The sequence below is a fragment of the Colletotrichum godetiae genome, assembly GCF_030913485.1.
Source record: "Colletotrichum godetiae strain CBS 193.32 chromosome Unknown BDP55scaffold_21, whole genome shotgun sequence".
NCBI classification, from domain to species: Eukaryota; Fungi; Ascomycota; class Sordariomycetes; order Glomerellales; family Glomerellaceae; genus Colletotrichum; species Colletotrichum godetiae.
In genome coordinates, this window is record NW_026851269.1 from 408,201 (window position 1) to 430,203 (window position 22,003).

Below are 22,003 nucleotides of genomic sequence, written 5' to 3' on the forward strand. Positions count from 1 at the left end.
GTCATTAAGATACCTTATCTTGGTGTTGTTTTGTCCAAACCCCACAGTCCCGCGCGCATTTCACCACCAGCGACCAATCAATTAATAAGTCTCTCCGCGGCACAGAACGAAGACTAAGATGAACCGATATGATATCATCAACGCTTACCTCATCTAGCATAACCAGCCACGGCTCACGATGGGATATAAACCAACGATAGATGCGCACATTGGACAGTAGTTGAATGTCCTCATTCCGCAACCAAGCATTAATGACTACATCTACCAACCAAGCCAATTGTTCTTCAGAAACCCTCAAAATGGGCGTAACAGAATTTTCTTACTTCACCATCAAGCCCGGCAAGACATTCCCCGACGAAGAGGGTCTGTATGACCGCGTCTTGGACCAAGCCGTCAGCCAACCCGGCGCCGGGAGTATCTACTATGGCAACTCAATCGAGAAGCCTGAGCAGACGTGGTGTTTCCTCGACTGGGATTCGGTGGAGGACCACTTAGCCTACCGCGATACCGCGTGCGTTTCCATTTCACCGCTCGTTGATGAGAAGCAGATCCTCACTTCTCCTTTACAAGCAGCTAACTCACCCACTCCTTCAGAGCACACGCCCCTATAGGCAAAGCCGTCGGAGAATACCTCGACTGGAACCATGGCTACATAAAGCACATCACGCCCACCCCCTGGCCCCCCACGATTCTCGCCTCAGCCCCCGTCATCGAGGTTCTCACCCTCTTCTTCCCCGCCGACCTCGACGCCGCCGCCAAAGAGGCCCTCACGGCGCAGCTGGAGGAGTTCAAGACCAATGCCCTCGATACGAGTCCCGACTTCAAGGGTATTAGCTACGGATGGAGCGTCGAGAATGATGTTCCCGTTACGGACGAGCCTGGTACGACGGGGAATCTACTTGCTGCTTTTATCGGGTGGCCGAGCGTAGATGCGCATATGAAGTTCCGCGATACGGTGCCGTTCAAGGAGAATATTGGGATTCTGAGGGAGATGGAGGGGATCGTTAAGTTGGGGGTTTTCCATGTTAGCTGTAAGAGCAAGCTGCCTCCTAAGAAGGAGTGAGGGGGTTATGTGAGTCCTCATGATAGGGAATTTATTATTCTGTAGTGGGAGTTCTATGTATAGGTGTTACCGTCTCACAGGTTGCCATCTCAAGTGGATCTACTCTTCGCCAAGAATTTTGAGAAGACTACATGCACGTACTCTCACCTTCGCCTTTCGAATCAATACTCCGTATTTGGGTTTTTGTCATGTGCCTTTGTCGTTGCGAGACGTCGAAACAGTCAACCGATCAGTCACGTTCAAGACTTCAAGTCGGAGATCCAGACCCTTAGGGCGATAGCTGGTCACCATTCTAGCGCCGGTTCACAATCGTGACGGATTATCCGAGCCAGTTTGAGGTCTTCTGTAACAGAGACGACACAAGAGACTGTTATGGCGAATACAATATTTCGTTAATCAAAAGTTTTGGTTTTCGACTAGCTCCTAACAAGATAGCCTTAACGACAAGCCAAAGCGATGACATCACTTTTTAAACGAATGAATAACCACCCAGCACTGTTAAGTCCTAGCCAGGATATTCCGAACAACCACTGATTTCTGGATGCGTATTAGCTTTGATCTTCAGTCCAAGTACGTCGATATAGAGACCGAAGCTTACCGATGAGTCCGAAATCCTCTAGCACTTGTGGCGACGGTTGAAAGCACCACCGCTGATGCAAGTGTCCACGTAGTATCCCTTGGGGCATTGGCAGGTACCGGTCGAGGTAGGTCCGCCGGCATAGGTGCAGGTCAGCGCGCAGCGAGATCCGCCATCGCCGTTGGTACCGGCCTTGCCGCACGAGGCGTAGCCGGTACCGCAGAGCTCGGAGGGGAAGACGGTGTTGGCGTCGCCGGCGGGAATGGTACCCGCGGCAGCGAGGGTGACCAGGGCGCTCATGGCGAGGGTGAAAGTAGTGGAGAACTGCATTTTGATGGGATGGATTTGGTTGTTGTGGTGTAGGCTGTAAGAGCGAATGTGTGACTTGAGGTTGTAGTGAGTGCGGAACTGAATTTGATAGTGATGATGAGGTTTGAGAATGGCAGCCCAAGACTCTGGTCTTTATAGTCCAAGAAAGTCATTCATCCAGGCGTGAGATATCCAAGCCCGTCAGTTCGGGAACATCTTCACAGCCCGGATCGCCGGCATCGTCCCCAATCAATTTGACGAGGCTAGGCTGTGCTCTATGTCTGCTGCCCGCAACATATTACGCTTAGCGTCAGACTCCATAGTATGGTGGTGGTGATCACAGGAGCGGTACGGAACAACTGACTACGGACATCAGCCTTGAGCTCGCTTTCTAGATGAAGTGGAGTTGCTAGCCCTACGGAGTACCCGACTACCCGTATAAATTCCCAATAGAATGGACGATCTGCCCTTCGGTCTCGGGAAAAAAGAGTCCCATATCTCGGTTTTAGAGTTGTGCACGTCCTACGCAGTATATTAACCACGCTGGCTCGTGGCTTGTGTTTACTACGTAGCAGTTGGTTATGACTCGAACTTACGGGGTTGAGCTTTTGAACACCGCGAAATTTGGAAGATCATCAGACTGATATCCACCCCCCGGGCCCCTTCCTGCGTCCGCGTATTGAACAATTGCGCAGCAAATAGTTGTCGCATGAGAGAAAGTGGCACTCGGGTGGACACTCATAAGCTTTTTCCAATTTGATCTTCGGAGCAACGTTGGATCCCGCACCCGTTTAATGTAAAACGTGGTTCTGTCTAAGTAAGGTAGCCAGAGGGAAGCAATGGCCCCCAACACGTCAACGCGAAGGATGCACATAGCGTGGAAGCATCTAATCAACGCAGGTTGTCGACGGAGGAGGACATGATCAGGTATCATGGCGCGTCACACGCCAAAAAGTAGAGAACGGATTGCCTCCTGAAAATTAGTGTCAAGACTTGGAATATATGATAATGCTGATACATGTCTAAAGTCCCATAACGTATAGTCTCTTGGACGCCAAGAAGCGCCAAGAACGATCCTGTTCATCTGAATTCTGTTTATTTGGGGTATGAATCATCCCATCTTAAGCACGCTCTATTCAAATCGCTAGTCATGGTCTGGTGTTCGACGCCCTTCCAGCCACTGCTTCTCACTCCATTCTAATCAACAACAGTCCACGACCCAGAAGGCCCATACTCAATCTCATGCGACGTGACATCCTCAAAATCAATAATCTTTAGCGAAGAATCGTGTATCTTGTCCACCATGGCGCCCGTCTCCGCTGAGGGCTGAAACCACACAGCCGCCAGCGGCTGGGGCGTCAGGGTCTCGGAGCCGGGCGGGAGGGGACCGAACTGGCTGACGTGGACGGGAGCCTCGACGCCGTTGACGGTCTTGTAGATGACTGCTGATGCGGAGGAGGTGAGGTTGTTGAAGAGGAAGCCGTTGGCCGGGGCTGTTTCGTCCGAGGCTGTGACGCCGTCGGTCCAGTCTGATGGGAGGGTCCAGGATTCGCCAAAGGTGATGGGTTGTTGGGTTGTTGCGACGTCGAATTTGACTGTTTGGTTGGAGGTTCATGTTAGAAAATGGAATTTTACAGAATGTGGCCGCCTTTCCTGATGGTATGAAGGGGAAAGAAAGGAGAGGCACGCGGAAACTTACCTCCGCTTGAGAAGGCGCTCATTGTTCCTGCGATGGAGTAGTCGTCCACCCATGTGACTGTCAAGTTTCGAGCGCAGACTATTACATTGTATCAGGTCAGGGATCTCAACCCGAAAAGAGAGCACAATTTGCTTCAAAACATCATACCTGAAGAATACCCAATGACGTTGAACTTGGTAGACCCCGGCCGCGCAGTCGTGTCGAAGCCGAAGCCAAGGCATAACCTAAGCCCACCGGCCTTGAACTTCTTGACCATGTTCTGGTCAATCTTTATGTTGAGCTTATATTCCGTCATATTGGGCTGTGTGTGAACTGTCAATGATTTCAAACGTTCTCTGCAAATGTCATCAACGGAGAGACGACGACCCCCCCCTTTTTGTAGGTTGGCCTGGCATGTCTCCCGACCCCTTATTTCTACAAGAACATCCTGATTCCGGCCAATAATATGCTTTGGGAGACTCTCGATGTCTCGTATACACAGAAACTGAGAGCACACATGCGAATGACGCAGCTGTCTTGCCCACGTTCACAGCGGAGCCTCCTAGCTAGGCGAGTGCGAGACTGCGAGTGCGATGTCTCACACTGAGGCCGAAAGGGGAACAGCCCGCGGACCATCGTTCGCGCGAGTTTGTACGTTAACGGCCGCGTAGCGCCGCGTAGTGAAGGAGTAAATACCGTTTGAGAATACGATTGCGGACCGGCGCTAAAAAAAACAAAAGTTGGTTGCTGGCAACGGTTCGGCTAACGTGGTGATGCGCCGCTGGCGGTGCGTGTGATGCGGCGCGTGTGATGATGCGATTTTCCTGATCGAGTTCGTAAAAGGATATGATGGACGTTTGCGAGGGTTCTTACCTCCGCCTTATCTGCGTTTTGAGAGACAGAGACATGTCTTTGGCGTCGTAGATGTCACGTTTTGGGTCGCTGTTGATCTGCATTGAGCAGGTTCGGAGTTCCGAATGCTTGGTTTTGATTGCCACGCTATCTTGAACGCCGAAGATAATGGAAAGCCCGACTGGAAAAGGATACCGTGATGGAGGCCCATCCTCATTCACTGCGTCGAACTAAAGATATATCTGGACGTAATAGCTACGTTGTCTCATTATGCAAATGTTCTCCAGAACCCTGTAGGCTTATTCTCTTAGTCGTATCGTCGTCTACCTCAGCTAATGGCAAGCTTTGCAAGTTCAGGGCGAATTGCACTGTTGTCAGAGACATGCTTCCTATTTCTCAAGATAAACCAAACTCGAAACCAAACCTTACGTTTATAAAATTGCGCTTCCAGACTTTGTCCCGTATGCTAAGTGCGCTGGGTTTTGGTACGCCAGGAGATGAGGCGAGGTTGAACTGCCGAAAGCTATCAGCCAAAGACCAGCTCTACCGGATGCGGTCGGTCGTGTGGTGGGTTTTCAAAAATTCTGGGCCATCTTTTGACTTCGATCTCAACTGACCAGGTTCAATCTTTCCTGTTCTCACCAAAACTTCATTCTCAGATGATTAGCCTAGATGCTGGACTTCATGATAAGGCTCCGTAGAGATCATGCTTTCGGAAGCAAAGGAGATATACTTGTGGCCCACGAGGGGGGATGGTCCAGCTCATAGCCACCATTGTGTGACTGTAGACGCCTACACACAGACTCCTCTCAGCTTAACCTGTTATGGCGGGTTTTCCGCGACACGCAGATAGAGATAAGCCACTGCGAAAAGCACAAGCAGAAGCAGACCGACCAGACTGATGTGTCTAACAGTCTGCACAGCATTCTTGTCACCAACAACCAAGCCCTCAACCTCCGGTAGAGAACCAACCATATCATTCCTCCTGGCCTCCTTCAGCTTCTTCGAGGTATTTGGATCATACAAATCAATAAACGCAGAAACCTCCTTTAAACTCCTAAGCGAAGCCCTCCCAAGAACAGGATCCCCACCGCTCTGACGATACGGACGCAACGCCTCGAGATGAACAAAATAACACTGTCGGATGTTCACGTACGAGTTTTTCGCCAGCGGCGGACAGTTATTCGGGAAGCAGAGCTGTGTGTCGGGCATAGTTGGGTGCGTTGCGGGTTTGATGGGTACGTATTTCAGCCAGTGATTCCAATCTGGGGTATGGGCTTGCGCGTTGCCGCGTGCGCCCATTGAGGTGATCTTAATGGGGGTCAGCCTTCTTCATGAGTGTCAGAGGAGTTGAGATCGTCAAGAGAGGGTATGAGAATGTCATGTACCATGAATATCTCGACAGTTCCCTCGGAGGAGGGGACCCTGGACATGATTATAACTGGGTGATTGTATGCGCCTTCTTCTACATTGGGGTCGATGTCGGCTGGTATGCGATGCCTCTGTGGAAGCCACATGATTTGGCCAGAGAGACTATTGGAAATGCGGCGAGGGCTGGGTAGTTGAGCCCCCGGTTTCCTATTCGATGGAGGCATCGGTGTCCGAGACAAAGTATCTGAGGCTGTAGATCTGGTATGAAGGAGGGAGATGAGATTGATGGGGCCAATTGAGGGAAAGAAGCGGAGTTGATGACGACGACACAAGTCATAAAAGACTGGAAATTCAATCAATGAAGAAGCACTGTCTCAAATATTCCGTAGGGTAGGTGTTTTTCACCTCAACTCACTTTACTTTCGAGTTTGGCTGGCTGGATCTCACAAAAGCCGAGTTGATGTTGCAACGGAGACAATTTCCGGTTGTCGTCACCGTTGGTTGGGACCCAAAATAGATGCCGAACCCCAGGTCAGGAACAGGGGGCAGGCTCTACCTTGGGTCCTCAGGCCTCAATAAAGCACCTGCATTTGCATCTACATGCTCAAGCAACTTGTCCGTTGGTCTTCGGGAACTACCTACCTAATCATGGAACGGCCCGAGCCCGGGGGGTTCCACGCATCCTTCTCTCTGGCAAAAGGTGTCCTAGATATGCAAACCAGCGCCCCATCGTTGCTTGATGTCTACTCAATCAAATAAGATTAGTTGTAAGCTTCAGTAGAAGCGTGCGATGTTCTTCAGGGCTATCACCACCGCCGTTTATTCCATTCCGAACCAAATCCGAGTATAATCATGGACTTCTCACACTTATCTATTTCCTCCCCCAGTGTAAGAACATTCGGAGTTCAATCCAGAAATCATGTGACAGGCAGCTAGTCTAGAAAGACGCATTCAATAGAATGTCATTGTGAGGTATCTGATGAGGTGGGGGGCGATGTGGTGGTGTGCCAAGAAGGCGATGCGGCGCAGGTGTTCATCAAGGAGATCACACCTCTTCCTATCTTGGGAAACAATATACAAAGATTCTACCAGGCAAGAGAGGGGCGGAAAATATGTTTCAAGTCCCGACAGGCTGTGTCTACCTTGCTCTTGTCAAGGTGGGTGGTGCAAAGAAACATGACCAGGGTTGACTGTTCAAACCAACAAAGAACTTCGGGCTCACTCACTCGCTCACTCACTCTACTCTTCTTCACTGAGGCGGTAAGGGCACTCTCTCAAAGACCTCGAACAACGTTCTACCAATCCTTTGTCACTCTTCATGGAAAGGGCTCAGAATAGTTCATCCTCGCTCCAAGAAAGAGGACCTCAAATGAGAACAAAATCTTTCAATGCCCGTTTCTGCCATGGCGCTTATCATTTCATGTTCTTTTCTCAACCACCTACTGTCCTTCGACGCTCTCCACAACCTATATCCTCAAGCCAAACTAGTCTCGTGAGATCCACGACCCAATCTTAGAAGATATCGGCATCACCAAGACAAGACCCCTCCCGTCCTCCAATAAACCCCATCAGACGCACCTCCCAACCTCACCTCAAAGACCTCACCCAACAATGTGCTACAAAGTCCATACGCACACAATGTCATGCGACATCCGCCCAACCATAACATCAACAGCAACCCTCTATATAAACCCCTACCAGCAACCACCACGCTGTCCCTGCCGCCCCTCCTCCTCCTCCTCGTACCACCGCTCCTCCTCCTCAACACCATCCAACGCCCGCCCCTGTCCCTCCCATGCCTGCTGCAGCCTCAACCTCATCCTCTACCGCTGCCCAGCCTACTGCCGCCAACCGATAGACTACCACCAATACACCGAGTGCACCATGCAAAATCACTACCCGGTGCACACCTCCCGCACCGCCTACTCGTATTCATATTCCTACACAAACGACCACACATACCCCTATTCATCGCACTATCCCTCCACCTCGCCTCCTCGCTGGCGCACAATCCGCATCTTTGACCGGAACCCCGACTTCCACGCCCTCGAATCCGCCGACTTCCGCTTCGCGATTTCGGAATTGGTCGACATAGGCGGGATCCTCCTCCACGCAGACTCTGAATTCGAAAAAGCGCGGCTGAGACGAGACCACGAACGTCGTCGTCATGATACCTCGCACGGAAGGTCCTGTGAGCGCCAGCGGGAGTGTGCCTGGACGCAACGCATTGCAGAGATGGCGCTCGAGGCGGACGATATTGAGTTCAGCTCCGAGGTGCTGGCGGATTGCTGGGTCAAGTACGTCGGGTTGTTGAGGAAGTATGAGGGGCTGGGGCAGAGGCGCGTAAGCGGTCTCATCGAGGATCGCGGGCGGGGGCGGCGGAAGGCGACGGGTGAGTCGCGAGGTGTCGAGGTTGAGGTTGAGGTTCCTAGGGCTGATAAGGGGAAGCCGTTTCGGTATGTTTCGCGTGAGACTTGGGTTCGGGAGAAGCGGGTTCCTGAGGAGAGGAAGCGGGATCGGGAGTGCTGTCGGGAGTACAAGACGTATAGACCGGAGGCAAATACGAGACGACGGAGTTCGGTGAGGTTTGCGGATGAGGTTGGTGGTGAGAAGAGTTACTTCAGTGAAAGCGGGTGGGGTCGAAGGTGGTCGATATATTAGATTACTGTCCTGTGTTTTCCCCTGAGTTGCGACAGGATGTAATCGTTCACGATAGACAAGGCGTGGGCGCCGGGTAGAGTAAACATCGCTTCATTAAGGTTTTTGCGTCCAGGTGCTCTAAATGCTATGATATGCTCGCAAGTGTACCGCCCAATGCATGTCCATGACTCCGAGCTCGCAACCACGGGGTTTTCCAATCGTGCGATTATCCCAAAACATAAACACAATTCCTTGCCGACGACTAGTAGACGAGCTTGAACTCGACACTTGACTTGATGGCCTTGACCGTCTCCGGTATCGGTAGTGGATCGTAAAAAGGGTTTGGACGGAAAGTCACCTCCTTCAACTTGGGCAGGATGTCCTTGCTTTGGAAAACAAGCTTATACAAAGCATCCTGTAGGCCCTTCTCGTATACTGTGCGTTCCTTTGCGGTAAGCTGGTCGACCTCGATATCATGCCACAGTTCCGCCAAGTCGAGAACCTCTACCGTGGGCGGCAGTCGTTGGATGATGTCGATCTTTTCTACCCACTGAGGTTTCCCGTATAGGATTCCTATGTCGAGTTTGACGTTGCGCAGCGACTTCATCTTGGGGAGTACCGTGAGTGTGCCGTCTCCACCAACGTGCTGCGAGAAGTTGCCCGCCAAGATACCCTCGAATGAAAAGGTCTCCAGGGTATCGGCGACAAGAGACAAAGCCGTGTTCAGGTTGTGTTCACCGTCGGCAGGCTGTTCCGCTACGCCGCTGGGACCCATCTCGAGAAGCTTGAGGTTGGGACAAAGGGCGCATATTGCGTGCCATCCTTGGCCCCACATGCTGCTCCGAACAAGTCGGAGCTCCTCGACATTCTTCCAGCTCCCATCGTCACCCCAACCGTCACCAGGCTCCAGAACCGCAGGACGATACACGGCTGAGCCGAGTTCCACAGAGCGCAAGTTGGGTAGCCGCAAAAGGCATGGCAGTTCGCGGCGCGGCCAGAAGCTCGCGCCGGGAAAGTCCGGCATCGGCTCGAGCATGACGCGGGTGAGGGAGCTTAGGACGCGCGGGCAGCCCTCGGCGGTTTCGATATCGGGGGTGAGAATGGCTTTGAGCTTCTGGTATTCTCCGGCGGCGAAGGGCATGCGCATGTGCAAGGTGCGCAGGTTTGGTGAGGAGTAGAGGATGAGTGCAAAGACAATCTGGGCGAATTCGAGCTCAGTCTTGGCGTCACGCACAAACATCTTGATGCGGTCCGGAAATCGGGGCGAGGCTTCTACCAGGCGACGCCATTCGGTGCGCTTGTACGGGCAGAGGACGTCCGTCGGATAGTGATCGGTGCCTAGGCAGGAGACGTAGGAGAGGATGCGCATGTTGTCGCCCAGCTCTGGGCGTTCAAGCAGAGTCTGGAGGAGTGACTGAAGCCGTGTCTGACCCCATAGATAGACTGTTTGATAGAGGAAAGGGATTGCCAGGTCCGAGAGCCGCCGACACACGAACGCGAGGCGGTAAAGGGCGACGCGGTTGGTGACAACGACGCCATCTGGGTCGGTGTAGGCCTGAAACGGAATGTCGAGGCCATCGAGCGGCGGTGTTAGGTGGCCGACGATTTGAAGTAGGACCTCATCGGGGAGAGCAAGTAATGACAAAGACGAAGCCATTTTGTGAGAGAGCCGGTAAACGTTGGGCGAGTGGGTGAGTGAGGAATTAGGAGTCGTCGTCAAGTCAAAGAGAGGGAGGTGGAGAGGGAGGTGGAGAGGTGAGTGAGATATTAGATCTTGATTAGGCGGGGTTATGTGCCGGAGTGAGACAGCGTTGAAGTCTGTCACCGGACGAGAAAAGTTCTAGACGAGACGAAAGAAAAAAGAGGTAGACGTGTGCCCAGGCCTGTCTCAACCAACAGGTGGTTGACGGGGGAGGCTGAGTAGGATGAAAGCGAGATGGTGACCTTATGTAAAGCAAGCCAGTTCACTTGGCGGAGCGACAGCGACAGCGACAGCGACACATGCCAGCGAGGTAAGGAGTAACAAAGGCAAAAAAGCACGCAGGGTTTGACGAGGGAGAGAAGGGGGAGACTGCAGGAGGAGAAAACCGAGAAGAAGAGGAAGAAAATTTAGATGAGACGGGCGCGTGGCGTAGCAAGATTCCCCCAGGTTTTCCGCTCCGATGCACTCCACCGAGAACCCACCGTGTCAGGGACTCCCACGCTTCAAGAGTCTCCGACAACGAAGGGACCCCCTTTTGACGATCCGGATGCGGCGAGTAGACTCAATCGAGGGGGGTTTGGTGACTTGGTTCAGTCTGCGAGATGCGGATGGGGATGCGGGAGAAAGGTATGTATGTACGTATTGAAGTGGGCAATAAGAAAAGATGGACCTGGGGTGCAATGGGAATTTGAGTGTGGGCGGAATCCCATCTTATTGACTGCTCAATGCTCACAGCTGCTGCCAGGGGCGTGGGCTAGAATCCAGTTCCCGAGGTCCTTGTCATCCAGATGGCTCTGCTGCCATGCTATGCGCGGCAGGATACGTACATACATACACGCATACGTCCAGTACTTTATTACGTGACTGCTTTGTGGGTTCGTGCGTCTTGTTGTATGTATCGTGCGGAGTACGGATATGCGCATGCGTTGGAAGAATTGGAATGTCATGTATCTCGGACGGGTTTCGAGAAGGTCTATGAAGCTCCCCAGGTTCGAAGTGACTCCCATCGTGGAACAAGTCAGTCTCGAGGAGAAGACAAGACCAGCCTGCACTTGCAATGGCAACGGGAACGGCGGTGGTATCGGAGGAATGACGTTGCCGGAAGCGCACCCGTTCCTCGGCGATCATTGAGCTGTCGGGAGGCTTGGCTGTAACTACCCTGGATTTGGCGTGGGCGTGGGCGAGGTTGGGTGACAACGCATGGTCTGCGAACGAACCGATCGGGAGGCCATGGTCGAAGGGTAAAGTAGTGGAAACTGTCTTGTTTATCAGACACTTGGTAAAGTTGATGGTCGGCGAGGACACATTGGATGAAATAGCGTTGCAGTCATGGTGTTATGCCACAATGGAAGCGGCAGAGGCACACCGTGGAGAGGAAAGAGGAGGAAGAAGACCTTCACTGGGGCTGCCCGAGGTGAGGGACAGAGTAGGTAGGTAGGTACGTACCTAATGTGGAAAAAGAAGAAAAGACAAAAGAGTGGAGACACTGGATGGAGGTTTATCCCAAAGGGGAATAGTGTGCTGGGATCCACCCTCAAAGGGCTGGAAGCGAATGATTGGCAGATCCCGCGCCGTCTCCCTTCCGTCCCTTGACGCTGACGTTTCTCTCCTCACCCAACACATGAACATGAACTCCTTCAAAGTCCAATTCTCCACTACATTGCCCAAGTGACAGATGGTTGCAGTTGCGTCCAATGTGGAAAGCGTAGTGCTCTCATGACAGGTTTGGCAGTTTGATACAGTCATGTTGGTGGCTTGGCATCTTGGCTAGGACTAACACATTGCAGTAATTCGTACGAACACAATAGATAATTGCCCATCCCCAATACCTTTTGTCTTCAGTTATCGACAGGAGAGGCTTGCAAGATGGAAACACGGCGGTCACGAGGGGCAGACCACATAACAGCTCGAGCTGTCTGATTATGGGAAATGATCCAATTTATCACGCTATGGCAGATCCGGATCCACGTGTTTGTTTGCAATCTGGCCAGGTTATGCATGTCTTGGCATCTCCCTTTCCTTTACTGTCAACCACCACTGACCATTGCTAATATTCATGCAGGTAAATTCCAGTCATTGACTGACCGTTGGAATGTGAATTCCAAGACGACCGACAATGCTTTGTCGCCGGCACTCGGCACTCGCTCACGTCGCTGTCCTCCCTGCTTACCTAAGGCCGAGATAGGTAGGACTGTCCACACGGACCACTTCCAAGCAGCTCGCGTGAGCTTCAGCCTCAGGCACTAACACCTTTTTACCAGGCATCCAACTCCCGATGTGACCGCCTGCGTCCGCCTGCTTGCGGATGTCTCCCTCTCTAGCTCTAAGTCGCTCCCGCACTCCTCCTCCAACAGGGGCTCCCCAGTCACTACGAACAAGACGGTTCCTCGATTCACAGAGATCACACCACTTTCCGGGGCCTTGCGGATCCTCTCTGTCAGGGATCCCACGCTTAAAACGTGGTCGACACCGTTGGCCCCCTAGTCTAGGGTCTCTCCTAGGTGCCCACTGTTCCGCCCATCTGGATTCGCTTTCGAGACGACCACACGACATCGCCACCTACCTTGTTCAGTACGATGCCTCTTCAACGTCGTGTCGAGGGCAGAATCGACGACTCACACCGTGCAGCGTGCCCGCCGGTTGTCTAGGATTCCTCCTCTCTCTAGCTGCTCGCGGTGCGGTCCATGTGCCGTTCTGAAACTTGGGACCAGCTGATTCCAAGACAGAAGCTTGTTTTTCGTCTCCTCGTCTCGGTCTGGGACGAAAGTCTCCTAGATGAAGCCCGCGCTTGGATAGCAAGGCATTGCTCGGCATCCTCTCCTCCCACATAGCTTTTATTCGAAGCTTGTCTTGCAAAGTCTGAAGAGCATTGCTTCCGTCAGTCCACTCTTCTTCCGAAGCCTCGTTGAAAGTTGTCCACGGAGCATCCCGCGAGCCGGAGCATTCCCAGTAAAGGACAATCTGAAGAGCTACGATGCCGGTCAAGTTGGCCTAGGTCTCGAGTTTCCTCGCCTCGTCGAGATTAGCTTCCGATTATGGGCAGAAATTGGCCAAGTTGCCAATTCATGGCGAAGACCGACCATGATACCTTCTCGATGACCGATCGTCGCCGGCAACCCTCTATTCAAAGTTTGGAGGGAGCGTTGCCTAGGATCGAACGGCTTTCAACTTGCAACTTCCTCTCCGCCACGAGCCACCAGCTATAGAGGCCCTGTCACCGTGTTCATCGCGATCATTTCAACAAAATCATCCCTGCAGAAGTCTGCAGGTCTCGAAAGCGAGCCCGCTTATCACGTCTTCGTGTTGAAGCTGGCTAATCTTGCGAGCATATAACCTCGGCACGATTGGTCGACACTCTCGCGAGCTTGACGAACAATATCCAACTCAATGAGTCGGCCTAGGTTCCCACAAGCCATCAGCGTCTTGCCCAGAGTATAGCGTCGACTCAGTTCCATCGCTACTATTCACACTCTCCATGGATACCACAAGTCGTTTCCGTAGCCTCGACGAATTGTACCGGATGGGCCTCGGATCTTCGTCATCCTCTGAATCACTGCTACTGCTCTCTTGATCGCTAGAGCTCTCATCCCGCGAGTGCTTACTGCCGCATACCGAGTAGACCATTTGGCCTCGAGACTTTCGTCTGCCTAGGCGTGTTCCCTCCCCACGCTCTTTGCACAGAATGGCAACCGCAGTCGGCACGCTTCCGCTTCCGAGGTCTCTCAGCACAGCCAGTGCTTCCTCTTCCGTATTGCCTTGATTCAACAGCCCCTTCATCTTGTCCCAGAAGGCCTTTCGGCGGGTGAACCACGAACGCCCATATGTGCCGTTTCGCCACTTGGCCCGGTACATCTTCTCTAGCAATTCAACTGGCTGCTGGCCGTGGAGACCGTACTTGTATTCTGCCCACTGTTCTTCGACTGTTGGCGGGTGCGGGTAGAACTTGAAAATCGGCCGCATATCTCCATCCTTGCCTCTGACGGTTAGTGGGCTGAAGTACTTCGGGTCATCATATGGGTTGACAGTGTCTTTTGGGGACAGTTTATGTTGTTGTGACGCTTTACTCCGAACGACAGCTCCATCGACAGTGAGGTCGGTGGCTTGTTCAACATCGGAGGATCTGGCGCCCGGTGCTTCTTCCGGCCCCACCTCCAACACCTCAACCTGAAGGTCCTTGTTGACAGCAACATTGATGTTATTCCTCCTCTCTGGTCTCCTCGAGGGCTGATTCGGACGTCGAATCGCCGCAGCCGCCCGCGGTCTTGGCGCACTCTTGCCAGTGCTTCTTTTCACGGCCGGTGGCGCTGCCTCGGTAGTCGCTAGATGTTGTTCTTGGACCCCAATGGGATTCAGAGATTTGGCTGTCCGAACTTTGGACGACAATGGGATAGATTCCCGTACTGGCGGCGGCACTTCACTTCTCTCAGGGGGCACTGTTGGCGTCTGAGATGGCGACGGCAGGGCTGCGCCTCTCTTTTTGCCTTCAAAACTGCCGTCTTGCAGCGCATAATCTCTGACTGCGGGATCTAGTGGATCGACACCGAAAACTTCCTACTACCGGTCAGCGTGTCCAAGGTAGCAGTTATTCTCACCTCGAAGATGGCCACCTAAACCAGCCTGACCAACGAGGAGGCAGACGCTGACGACAGGGAAACTCACCTTGACGATTGAAGTCATGACGTTAAGCTGCTGTTGTAATCTCGTGTTGACTTGATCCATATACACTGCCATATCTCGATTCGTTGCTTCCTGTCGTTCCTGCAACTCCCGGACTTCTTTCGTGTACTCATGCTGTAGTCCGATGACTATTTGAGCAAATCCATCCTCATCCATAGGCCCAGCCACCGATGGTCCGGCGTAGATTTCTGATTTAGGTGCGTCCTCGCTGTCCGAATAGTCGACCAGCCGTACTTGGGCGTGTGCCATCTTCAGCTGCTGCGAGTTGGAAATATTCTCGGTTGAAATCTTTTGTAACTATCGTACTTGAACGTGGATCTTGTGGAATGCTACCCAGACAGGATGCCTTGGCTAAAAGATGTACTGGCGGCTACCTTTATTCCCAGATCACGTATTCCTTGGGTGCCACGAAGACGCAAGGGAACAAAGACCAAGTTCGAGGGAAATAATCATTCTGCGCGGACTTGCTCTGTGGTGTGCCTGGTTTCTTTGTCTACTTTCGAAGATGAGTTTGGCTGCGCTGAACCACAAACACCATTATGCAAACACCCCTCGAACCTCGCACCGCCCCGTGCACTTTCCAACCGACAAGATGAGTCGAACTCGTTAGAGAAGAACAGAGCTGCAGCCTGGAACAAACCTGCTATGGCGGAACGATATAAACCTCTAAGATTACTGTTGTGCAACACGAGCTTCGTCAGGGTCGACGGAGCCGAGAAACGGATCGCTACGAGAAGTGGGCATCAATGAGCTGGAGACTTCACTCACCAACGGACCTTGCTATGCAACCCTGGCTGCTATCACTAATTGCACTCTGAGGTACCATCAGCCCGCCAACCATCGATCAAGTGACCACTTTGGCACTTGCCAACAGGCATCTTTCGATTAAGGAAAGCTGAAGGTTGAATTCTAAACAACGAGAAGCTGGATTTTCCGACATGATTCAGGATATTCTTTCTGTTCTCAATCATCACCCCAACACCGAGAAGGCCTTCTCCACCGGCAAGTTCCTCGAGCTGAAGCCGACCCGGAACGTAAACTCACCCTCCGGAATCACCCATACCTTCTCCGACGCATTCCATAAACTTACATCCCGCCTCATCAGCAAGAAATTCACCTCAGCCGAGCCACCCGCCTCGATCTGAATCTTCTCAAAGCCCCGCAAGACCTTCTTCGGCGTGCCTTCCGGCGCGGTCTCCGGGAAAGAGACGTAGAGCTGCGGGACAGCAAAGGCACTCCTGTTGCCCGTGTTCGAAATCGACGCCTTGACGCTGATGAGATCATCCCACAGCTGCGGATGTCCGCCGGGTTGAACTGCGATCGCCGCGTCTGGACGAGCAGCGATGGATGAGTTTCCAGCGGCAAAGCTCACGTCGACCTGGCCATCTACCACTTCGAACGTCGTGTACGTCAACCCGAAGCCAAACTCATACAACGGCTCGATACCAAGCGCATCGTAGTGGCGGTAATCGATCATCTGGCCCTCTGTGAAGTTTGCCTGCCACGCAAGCGGATCACCGACAGGCTGCGTGAGGTTTACAATCGCCGGTCCCGCATACTCCTCGCTGCGCGGGACAGAGTACGGCAGCCGGCCCGAGGGCGCGACATCCCCCCAGAGCAAATCGACAATGGAGTTACCGCTCTCCTGGCCCGGGTAATGCGCCGCCAGGATCGCGCCAATCTTGGTGTGGTTTGCCCAGGGCATGGTATTCACGCCCCCCGAGTGCGTGACCACCACCGTCGTACCACAGAAATCGGCCACATTGTTGATCACAGCCGTCGAATTCCCGTCAAGTTCAAACGACGTGCGGTCAAAGCCTTCGCTGGCGAAAGTCTGCTGGAATACGAGGCAGATTTCCGGCGGGGGGTATACGCCTCTGAAATCATTGGCCGCGAGGACGTCGTTGTTGGTCACGTACAAGACTTCTGCGCCGGACTCTGCTGCTTTTGCGCGGATCGCGGCGAGAGGGGAGATTACATACGACGGGCGGCCTGTGCCTGACCCGCCGCCGATGATCATTGTGCCTGTGTTGGTGGCATCGGGGACCTCGGCGGGGCGGAGGAAGCCGTCTGTCATTTCGCCCGCGTCGTTGCCGAAGACGCCGATGATTTTGGGGTTCGTTAGGGGGAGGGTGAAGTTTGTGTTCTTGAGGAGGACTGTGCCCGCGGAGCCCATTTCGCGGATCAGCTTTGCGTGGTCGCCGCGCACGTCGCGGCCGTGGGTGAAGATGAAGTTGTCGGGTATGAAGCCCCCGTCTTTGGCGACTTGGAGGCCGACTTCTTGGAAGAGGGTCACGAAGCGGAGGGACGGGTCGGGTGAGGGGTAGGACTCTGCGTCTTGGCCTAGGAGGTAGTATGGCGTGAGGATGTTGCGGACCATTTCGTCGATGCGGGATTCGGTGACGGCGCCGTTGGTCACGGCCTCCAAGACTTTGTCGCCGAAGAAGTTTACCGCGCCGGGGTAATCTGTCGGCAAGGTGCCCGGCATCTCGAGGTCGAGGCCGGCGTTGATGGCGTCTGCTGTAGAGTGCGTCGCAAACCAATCCGAGACAGTATACCCCTCAAACCCAAGCTCGTCGCGCAGTAATTCCTTCAGGAGATGGCTGTTCTCACACGCGTACGTCTGGTTGAAGCGGTTATACGAACACATGATGGACGTCGTACCCGCCCTGATAGCGTTGGCGAACGGCCATAGGTAGAGTTCATGAACGGTCCTATCGTCTACATTCGAAGAGATGGCCTCGATGGCTGTCCCGTTGGGAGAAGGGGTGTTGGAGCGCTGGGTTTCTTGTTCGTTTGCAATGTAGTGCTTTGAGCAGGTCTGTACGCCGGCGGATTGTATGCCTGTGATTGCGTGCTCGATGCTGATGCCTGCTAGGTAAGGATCTGGGCCGAAGCCTTCCCAGTTGCGACCGCCTAGGGCTGCGCGACCCATGGGACCTGTTGAAGGGCTGTCGAGACATATTTCAATACGAAGTATCACGTGGTTTTGATAAGAGAGAGAGAAGGAGGTGAACGTACCCGAGAATTACATGTCCTCCTTTCCCCTTGAACTCCTCAGCAAGGGCAACGCCACGACGATAAATCATCTTGCGGTCCCATGTTGCCGCGGCGGTTATGCCCGAGGGGAAAACGCTGACTAGGTCGGCGCGGTTGACGGCGCTGGGGCCGTCGAGCATGCAGATTCCTTTGAAGCCTAGGCGTGGGATGGAGGCGATGACGCCGATGCAGTTTCCGGCGGTGGAGTTTCCGGTTATCATGGAGACTTTTTCTTCGAGGGTGAGTTGGGTCAGCAGGGCTTCGGCGAGTTTAAGGGCTGTGTTCCTGTCTCGTGTGCCTTTGAGGCGAGGTCAGCTTCCCGGATCTTGGGTCATTCAGGAGTAGAGACGACTGTTGGTGGATGGGACGAACCATTGTTGTCGGATCGATGGTTGATATGGCTGGCGAAGCTTGTATAGGCTCCGACGAGGAGAAGAAGTGGTGTCCACAGCATGATGGATGATTATTTCCGGCTACTGTTCGGCGGAAGGCAGGCTAGGCTTGCAAGATAGCTCAAGAGTGCTCATGATCAAGATTTCTTCAGATAGAAGATTGCATGACGCCTATTTATACTACCTTGACTCTCTTTAGATATTGAGAAAGGAAATCACAGTGCCCTAATATCCTCGGTTGCGCTACTTAAGATACGGAGTACGAGGCCAAGCAGTCCTTGTGAAGTCTGCATATATCCGGACCGCGACGGTGTCGAAGGATCACGAGGTGGGCGAGAAATATCGGGCCGATGTATTTTGGACTAGATGGACAATGATCGACCGTATAGAGAACGAGCGGGGAAGATTGTCAGTTCCCATAGTGGCATTCGGTCTTTCGGGTAGTGGTCAAGTCGTACCTACTAGAGGAGCTTCTTCAGGGACATCTGGGTGCTGGGAAGCTTCAAGCCATCTCGTCTGTCATCTCGTCTGTGACTGCGATGCAACTGTCATGGAAGGAGGTTTGCTTCCATTTTACATTCCAATGTCTACTTCAAATTGGAACGAGATTGAATAAGGTTGGTAACTAGCAGAGACGAGATGTACGACAATGAACTCATCCATCTCGAACAGAGTGGTCGAATTTCCCCATGGGGAGCTCAAAAGAGTTATTGAAAAGGGGTACCAGCATTTGACTTCACCATCCACTGCCCCCACTAGCTGCAAGTCCCAAGAATACGAAAACTCGGATCACAGCCGACTTCCTGCATTTGACTGGTAGATGGTTCGATTTCCCATGATCTCTCAACAACCCGTCACCCGCGTATTTGAAAAGCAGCGTGATCGCAACACTTATACGCGTATCTACTGAGCCTGATATTACTCGGAGCCGAAGAACCCATGTAACCACAACACATCATTTTGAGGGGTAAGTCCTTGTTTCCCCGCATGTCATCCCTCACTTTCTTTCCATGGGGAAGAGTCTGGAATCGTGGCGTGACTGACGAGTTGGGTTTGACTGACCGATTACTTGGTTCTGACTTCCGGCGAACAAGGTTTCTGAGTATGAGTGTTTCAATAGTTTTATTGAGCGGAATTGAAGTTCATCGAGTACCTACTGTAATGGTGTGTTTTATTAAGCACATCCACTCCTAGCTGTTGTCGATTCGTGCAAAATCAAGTGGCAAAACGCCGTGTTGGAGTGAGAAGGCAACAAGGCTGAGGTTTTGGCTGATCAGTGGACACGGGTTTATTTTGGCTTCCGAATTCCCGATAACAGCTATGTTGCAGCACATCTCCAATCAACCTGAGTGCGGTTAGAAACTCTGCATTCAAACATGAGTGCCTGGGCAGGGCTTCGGCTCAACTACAAGTTAACAACTCCTGCAGGTAAGACCTCTGGGGTAGGCGATTAAATATCCGATTGGTCTAATTGCCTACAGTCCTCAGACGACGCACTCGTTCATTGTACGAAGTGTGGGGAATGAAGCTGAAGGCGGGATCCCCAGAATGTTTCGCCGGGGAAGGCCCGATTGCTTTGCATTTGCGCATTTTGTCGGCCTTTAAGCTCACATTAGGCATTTCTGTCAATCTGAAGAGTGAAGACAGGATCTCTGAGAAGCTATGATGGACAGACAACGTAGGAAGTCATCAGTATAACACAGTCTTCAACCTGGAAAGTCAAAGATGGCTTGCAGCTTTACTGAGGTCAGAGCGAAGAGGTCGAGCAACACCGACAAGGGCATTGATTTACAGTTGTGCAGGCGTCAAGCTTGGCCTACGCAAACGCCGAGCGGTAATGAACTAGCTGAAGTTCAACTTTCCGCAGCTAGCCTAGGCGTGTCAAAGAGATGGCCATAGGTCACTCCCTGGGATGTACGTCAGGCTTCACTGCAATAGGTAGTTTTGTTGCAAGAAGAGGCAGCAAGAAGAAGAGGAACGATGTAGCCTGGACCTGTAAAATGAATCAGTTAATTGTTAAAGTAATAGGATTCATCAAAGCAGGATACTATGTCTAATACTCTTTTCAGCTCGTTGTAATTTGTCAATTTCTCCTAGTATCAGAAAGAATTCATGTTGGTCGATCAAAATAGAAGCGGCATCTTCCCTCTCTGTCTCTGACGTCGTAAGAGTATAGCGACCACGATGGGAAATGCTTCAACCTATGTAATTACTACATGCATGATCACTCTCAATCAGACTGCATCCAACGCACTCATTCTATCGAAGCTCATATCCAAGATCTCCAACACATTGCCCCAAGGATCCCTAAAGTACAGACACCTCGAGCCGCTCAGCGGATTGAGTGTCGGTTCCCCAATCTTGCTGGCCCCGTTCTGTACAGCCCGTGCCAAGAGAGCTTCTGGTTCTGCGTCCGTCACGCACAAGTGGAAGAAGCCGCCCACGTTGTACGCGAAATCGTCGGCTTTCTTGTAAGCGGGATCGACAAACTCAAAGACCTCGAACCCTACACCGTTGCCGGTGGTCATGAATGCCAGCTTGACTTCCTGCAAAGACTCGGGGTAAATCTTGAAAATCCCCGCGTCTGGTGTCTCGGAGCGCTTGATGTGCTTGATCTTGCCGTTTACGAGGATAAAGCCCATGATCTCGCTGTACCATTTTACTACAGCTTCGATGTCCGGAACGGACACGCCGATATGGTTGATTGATCGCATGTCTGTCTGTATCTATTGCATGGATCGTCAGTACGAACTTGCAGCGGACCGAAGTGTCATCCACAGGAAAGAACAGCAAGTCACATACGCTGGACATAGCGGTTGTTTCTGGCGTGGTCTTGATTGAGTTCAGTCGTTGCGGAAGTACACGTAAAAAAGGTTAATGAGACAAATTTGAGTGCATGTTGGAACGAGGTTCTGAATGATGATGGGATCTCTAACCGCGATGATGATGATGTCTTGACTGGGCGGTGCCTAATCCGGGCTAGATACCGGCCGGATCGGGCAGCCTGACACGGAAACCGAATTCCGATTTAGAGCAGCCGGGATTCTACCCCCGACCGGGGCGGGGCAGTCGGCGCCAGCCGTAGCCATTCCTCGGTGTCGATAGGAACTCGAAGTACTCCGTAATCGTGAATCATTTCCCCGTACTGCCCCGTCGAGCATGCAAGCAGCAATATCATAGTCAAACCCAAACTAAGTCTTCGGCCTGACTTATCGGTGGGCCTGTAATGCACTGACGCATTGAGATGCCTTCCCAGACCTGGAGAGTTGATGCGACAGGTAGATGGGCCAGCCACTAGAATAGAAGAAACATAGAACGCCAGATTCTATGAAACCTATTGACTCATTGAACTTGACTTGAGCAACCAGCCATGCAAATATTCCTGCTTTCGTTTGTGTCTACAGGGACGTTGGGTTCAGTCTTGCATAGCCGGCTAGACTCACGAGGCGTATGTTCAGACACACAGACTTCAATAGAGAAGCGCTGTGCAGCACTGCTAGGAGAATTTCATCCCGCCGGGAATTAATACCAAAAAGAAGCCCTTCTCATGCTGCCGCTTAATGGTAGTTCCTGGCCGCTAGCGGCAGGCGTGCTTGGCATTGATCGACTCCTTGGATAGCCCCTGGTCAACTGATCTTCTGGCTAGATCCGATCCAACTTCAAACGGGCAGGGCGGCCTAGGGCGAGCGACCCCGGAAATAAG

At 52.5% G+C, this 22,003-nt stretch overlaps 11 protein-coding genes across 11 annotated transcripts; 2 read left to right on the top strand and 9 right to left on the bottom strand.

Annotated features, from left to right (window-relative positions):
* Positions 1-299: 299 nt before the first annotated feature.
* BDP55DRAFT_552337 (uncharacterized protein) lies at positions 300-1,063 on the top strand (the record flags this gene model as incomplete). The annotated part of the gene is made up of 2 exons (XM_060569199.1): positions 300-511; positions 595-1,063. 2 exons carry the CDS (start codon positions 300-302, stop codon positions 1,061-1,063), a joined length of 681 nt encoding a protein of 226 aa, XP_060429501.1.
* Positions 1,064-1,499: 436 nt separating this feature from the next.
* BDP55DRAFT_664377 (uncharacterized protein) lies at positions 1,500-2,054 on the bottom strand. Its single transcript, XM_060574939.1, has 2 exons — positions 1,662-2,054; positions 1,500-1,600 (listed from the first exon to the last, which is right to left on the bottom strand). Exon 1 carries the CDS (start codon positions 1,968-1,970, stop codon positions 1,680-1,682), a length of 291 nt encoding a protein of 96 aa, XP_060429502.1. The 5' UTR covers positions 1,971-2,054; the 3' UTR covers positions 1,500-1,600; positions 1,662-1,679.
* Positions 2,055-2,934: 880 nt separating this feature from the next.
* On the bottom strand, positions 2,935-4,257 carry BDP55DRAFT_704269 (uncharacterized protein). Its single transcript, XM_060577998.1, has 3 exons — positions 3,796-4,257; positions 3,649-3,726; positions 2,935-3,544 (listed from the first exon to the last, which is right to left on the bottom strand). The coding sequence occupies exons 1-3, from the start codon at positions 3,941-3,943 to the stop codon at positions 3,147-3,149; spliced, it is 624 nt and encodes a 207-aa protein (XP_060429503.1). The 5' UTR covers positions 3,944-4,257; the 3' UTR covers positions 2,935-3,146.
* A 941-nt stretch (positions 4,258-5,198) lies between these two features.
* BDP55DRAFT_156019 (uncharacterized protein) lies at positions 5,199-6,220 on the bottom strand. Its single transcript, XM_060565636.1, has 2 exons — positions 5,868-6,220; positions 5,199-5,790 (listed from the first exon to the last, which is right to left on the bottom strand). Exons 1-2 carry the CDS (start codon positions 6,072-6,074, stop codon positions 5,302-5,304), a joined length of 696 nt encoding a protein of 231 aa, XP_060429504.1. The 5' UTR covers positions 6,075-6,220; the 3' UTR covers positions 5,199-5,301.
* A 1,268-nt stretch (positions 6,221-7,488) lies between these two features.
* On the top strand, positions 7,489-8,451 carry BDP55DRAFT_533421 (uncharacterized protein; the record flags this gene model as incomplete). The annotated part of the gene is made up of 1 exon (XM_060567862.1): positions 7,489-8,451. A coding segment is annotated over one exon (963 nt), but the record flags the coding sequence as incomplete, so codon positions are not given.
* Positions 8,452-8,752: 301 nt separating this feature from the next.
* BDP55DRAFT_728802 (uncharacterized protein) lies at positions 8,753-10,147 on the bottom strand (the record flags this gene model as incomplete). The annotated part of the gene is made up of 1 exon (XM_060579486.1): positions 8,753-10,147. One exon carries the CDS (start codon positions 10,145-10,147, stop codon positions 8,753-8,755), a length of 1,395 nt encoding a protein of 464 aa, XP_060429506.1.
* A 3,429-nt stretch (positions 10,148-13,576) lies between these two features.
* BDP55DRAFT_552321 (uncharacterized protein) lies at positions 13,577-14,215 on the bottom strand (the record flags this gene model as incomplete). Its single annotated transcript, XM_060569197.1, has 1 exon — positions 13,577-14,215. A coding segment is annotated over one exon (639 nt), but the record flags the coding sequence as incomplete, so codon positions are not given.
* Positions 14,216-14,845: 630 nt separating this feature from the next.
* BDP55DRAFT_518221 (uncharacterized protein) lies at positions 14,846-15,100 on the bottom strand (the record flags this gene model as incomplete). Its single annotated transcript, XM_060567757.1, has 1 exon — positions 14,846-15,100. A coding segment is annotated over one exon (255 nt), but the record flags the coding sequence as incomplete, so codon positions are not given.
* A 739-nt stretch (positions 15,101-15,839) lies between these two features.
* BDP55DRAFT_610614 (beta-glucosidase) lies at positions 15,840-18,201 on the bottom strand (the record flags this gene model as incomplete). Its single annotated transcript, XM_060571174.1, has 2 exons — positions 17,891-18,201; positions 15,840-17,820 (listed from the first exon to the last, which is right to left on the bottom strand). Exons 1-2 carry the CDS (start codon positions 18,127-18,129, stop codon positions 15,840-15,842), a joined length of 2,220 nt encoding a protein of 739 aa, XP_060429509.1. The 5' UTR covers positions 18,130-18,201.
* Positions 18,202-20,534: 2,333 nt separating this feature from the next.
* Positions 20,535-21,111, bottom strand: BDP55DRAFT_728805 (Glyoxalase/Bleomycin resistance protein/Dihydroxybiphenyl dioxygenase; the record flags this gene model as incomplete). The annotated part of the gene is made up of 2 exons (XM_060579487.1): positions 20,535-21,026; positions 21,103-21,111. 2 exons carry the CDS (start codon positions 21,109-21,111, stop codon positions 20,535-20,537), a joined length of 501 nt encoding a protein of 166 aa, XP_060429510.1.
* On the bottom strand, positions 20,998-21,933 carry BDP55DRAFT_664396 (uncharacterized protein). Its single transcript, XM_060574940.1, has 2 exons — positions 21,103-21,933; positions 20,998-21,020 (listed from the first exon to the last, which is right to left on the bottom strand). Exon 1 carries the CDS (start codon positions 21,459-21,461, stop codon positions 21,270-21,272), a length of 192 nt encoding a protein of 63 aa, XP_060429511.1. The 5' UTR covers positions 21,462-21,933; the 3' UTR covers positions 20,998-21,020; positions 21,103-21,269.
* Between the last annotated feature and the right edge of the window lie 70 nt (positions 21,934-22,003).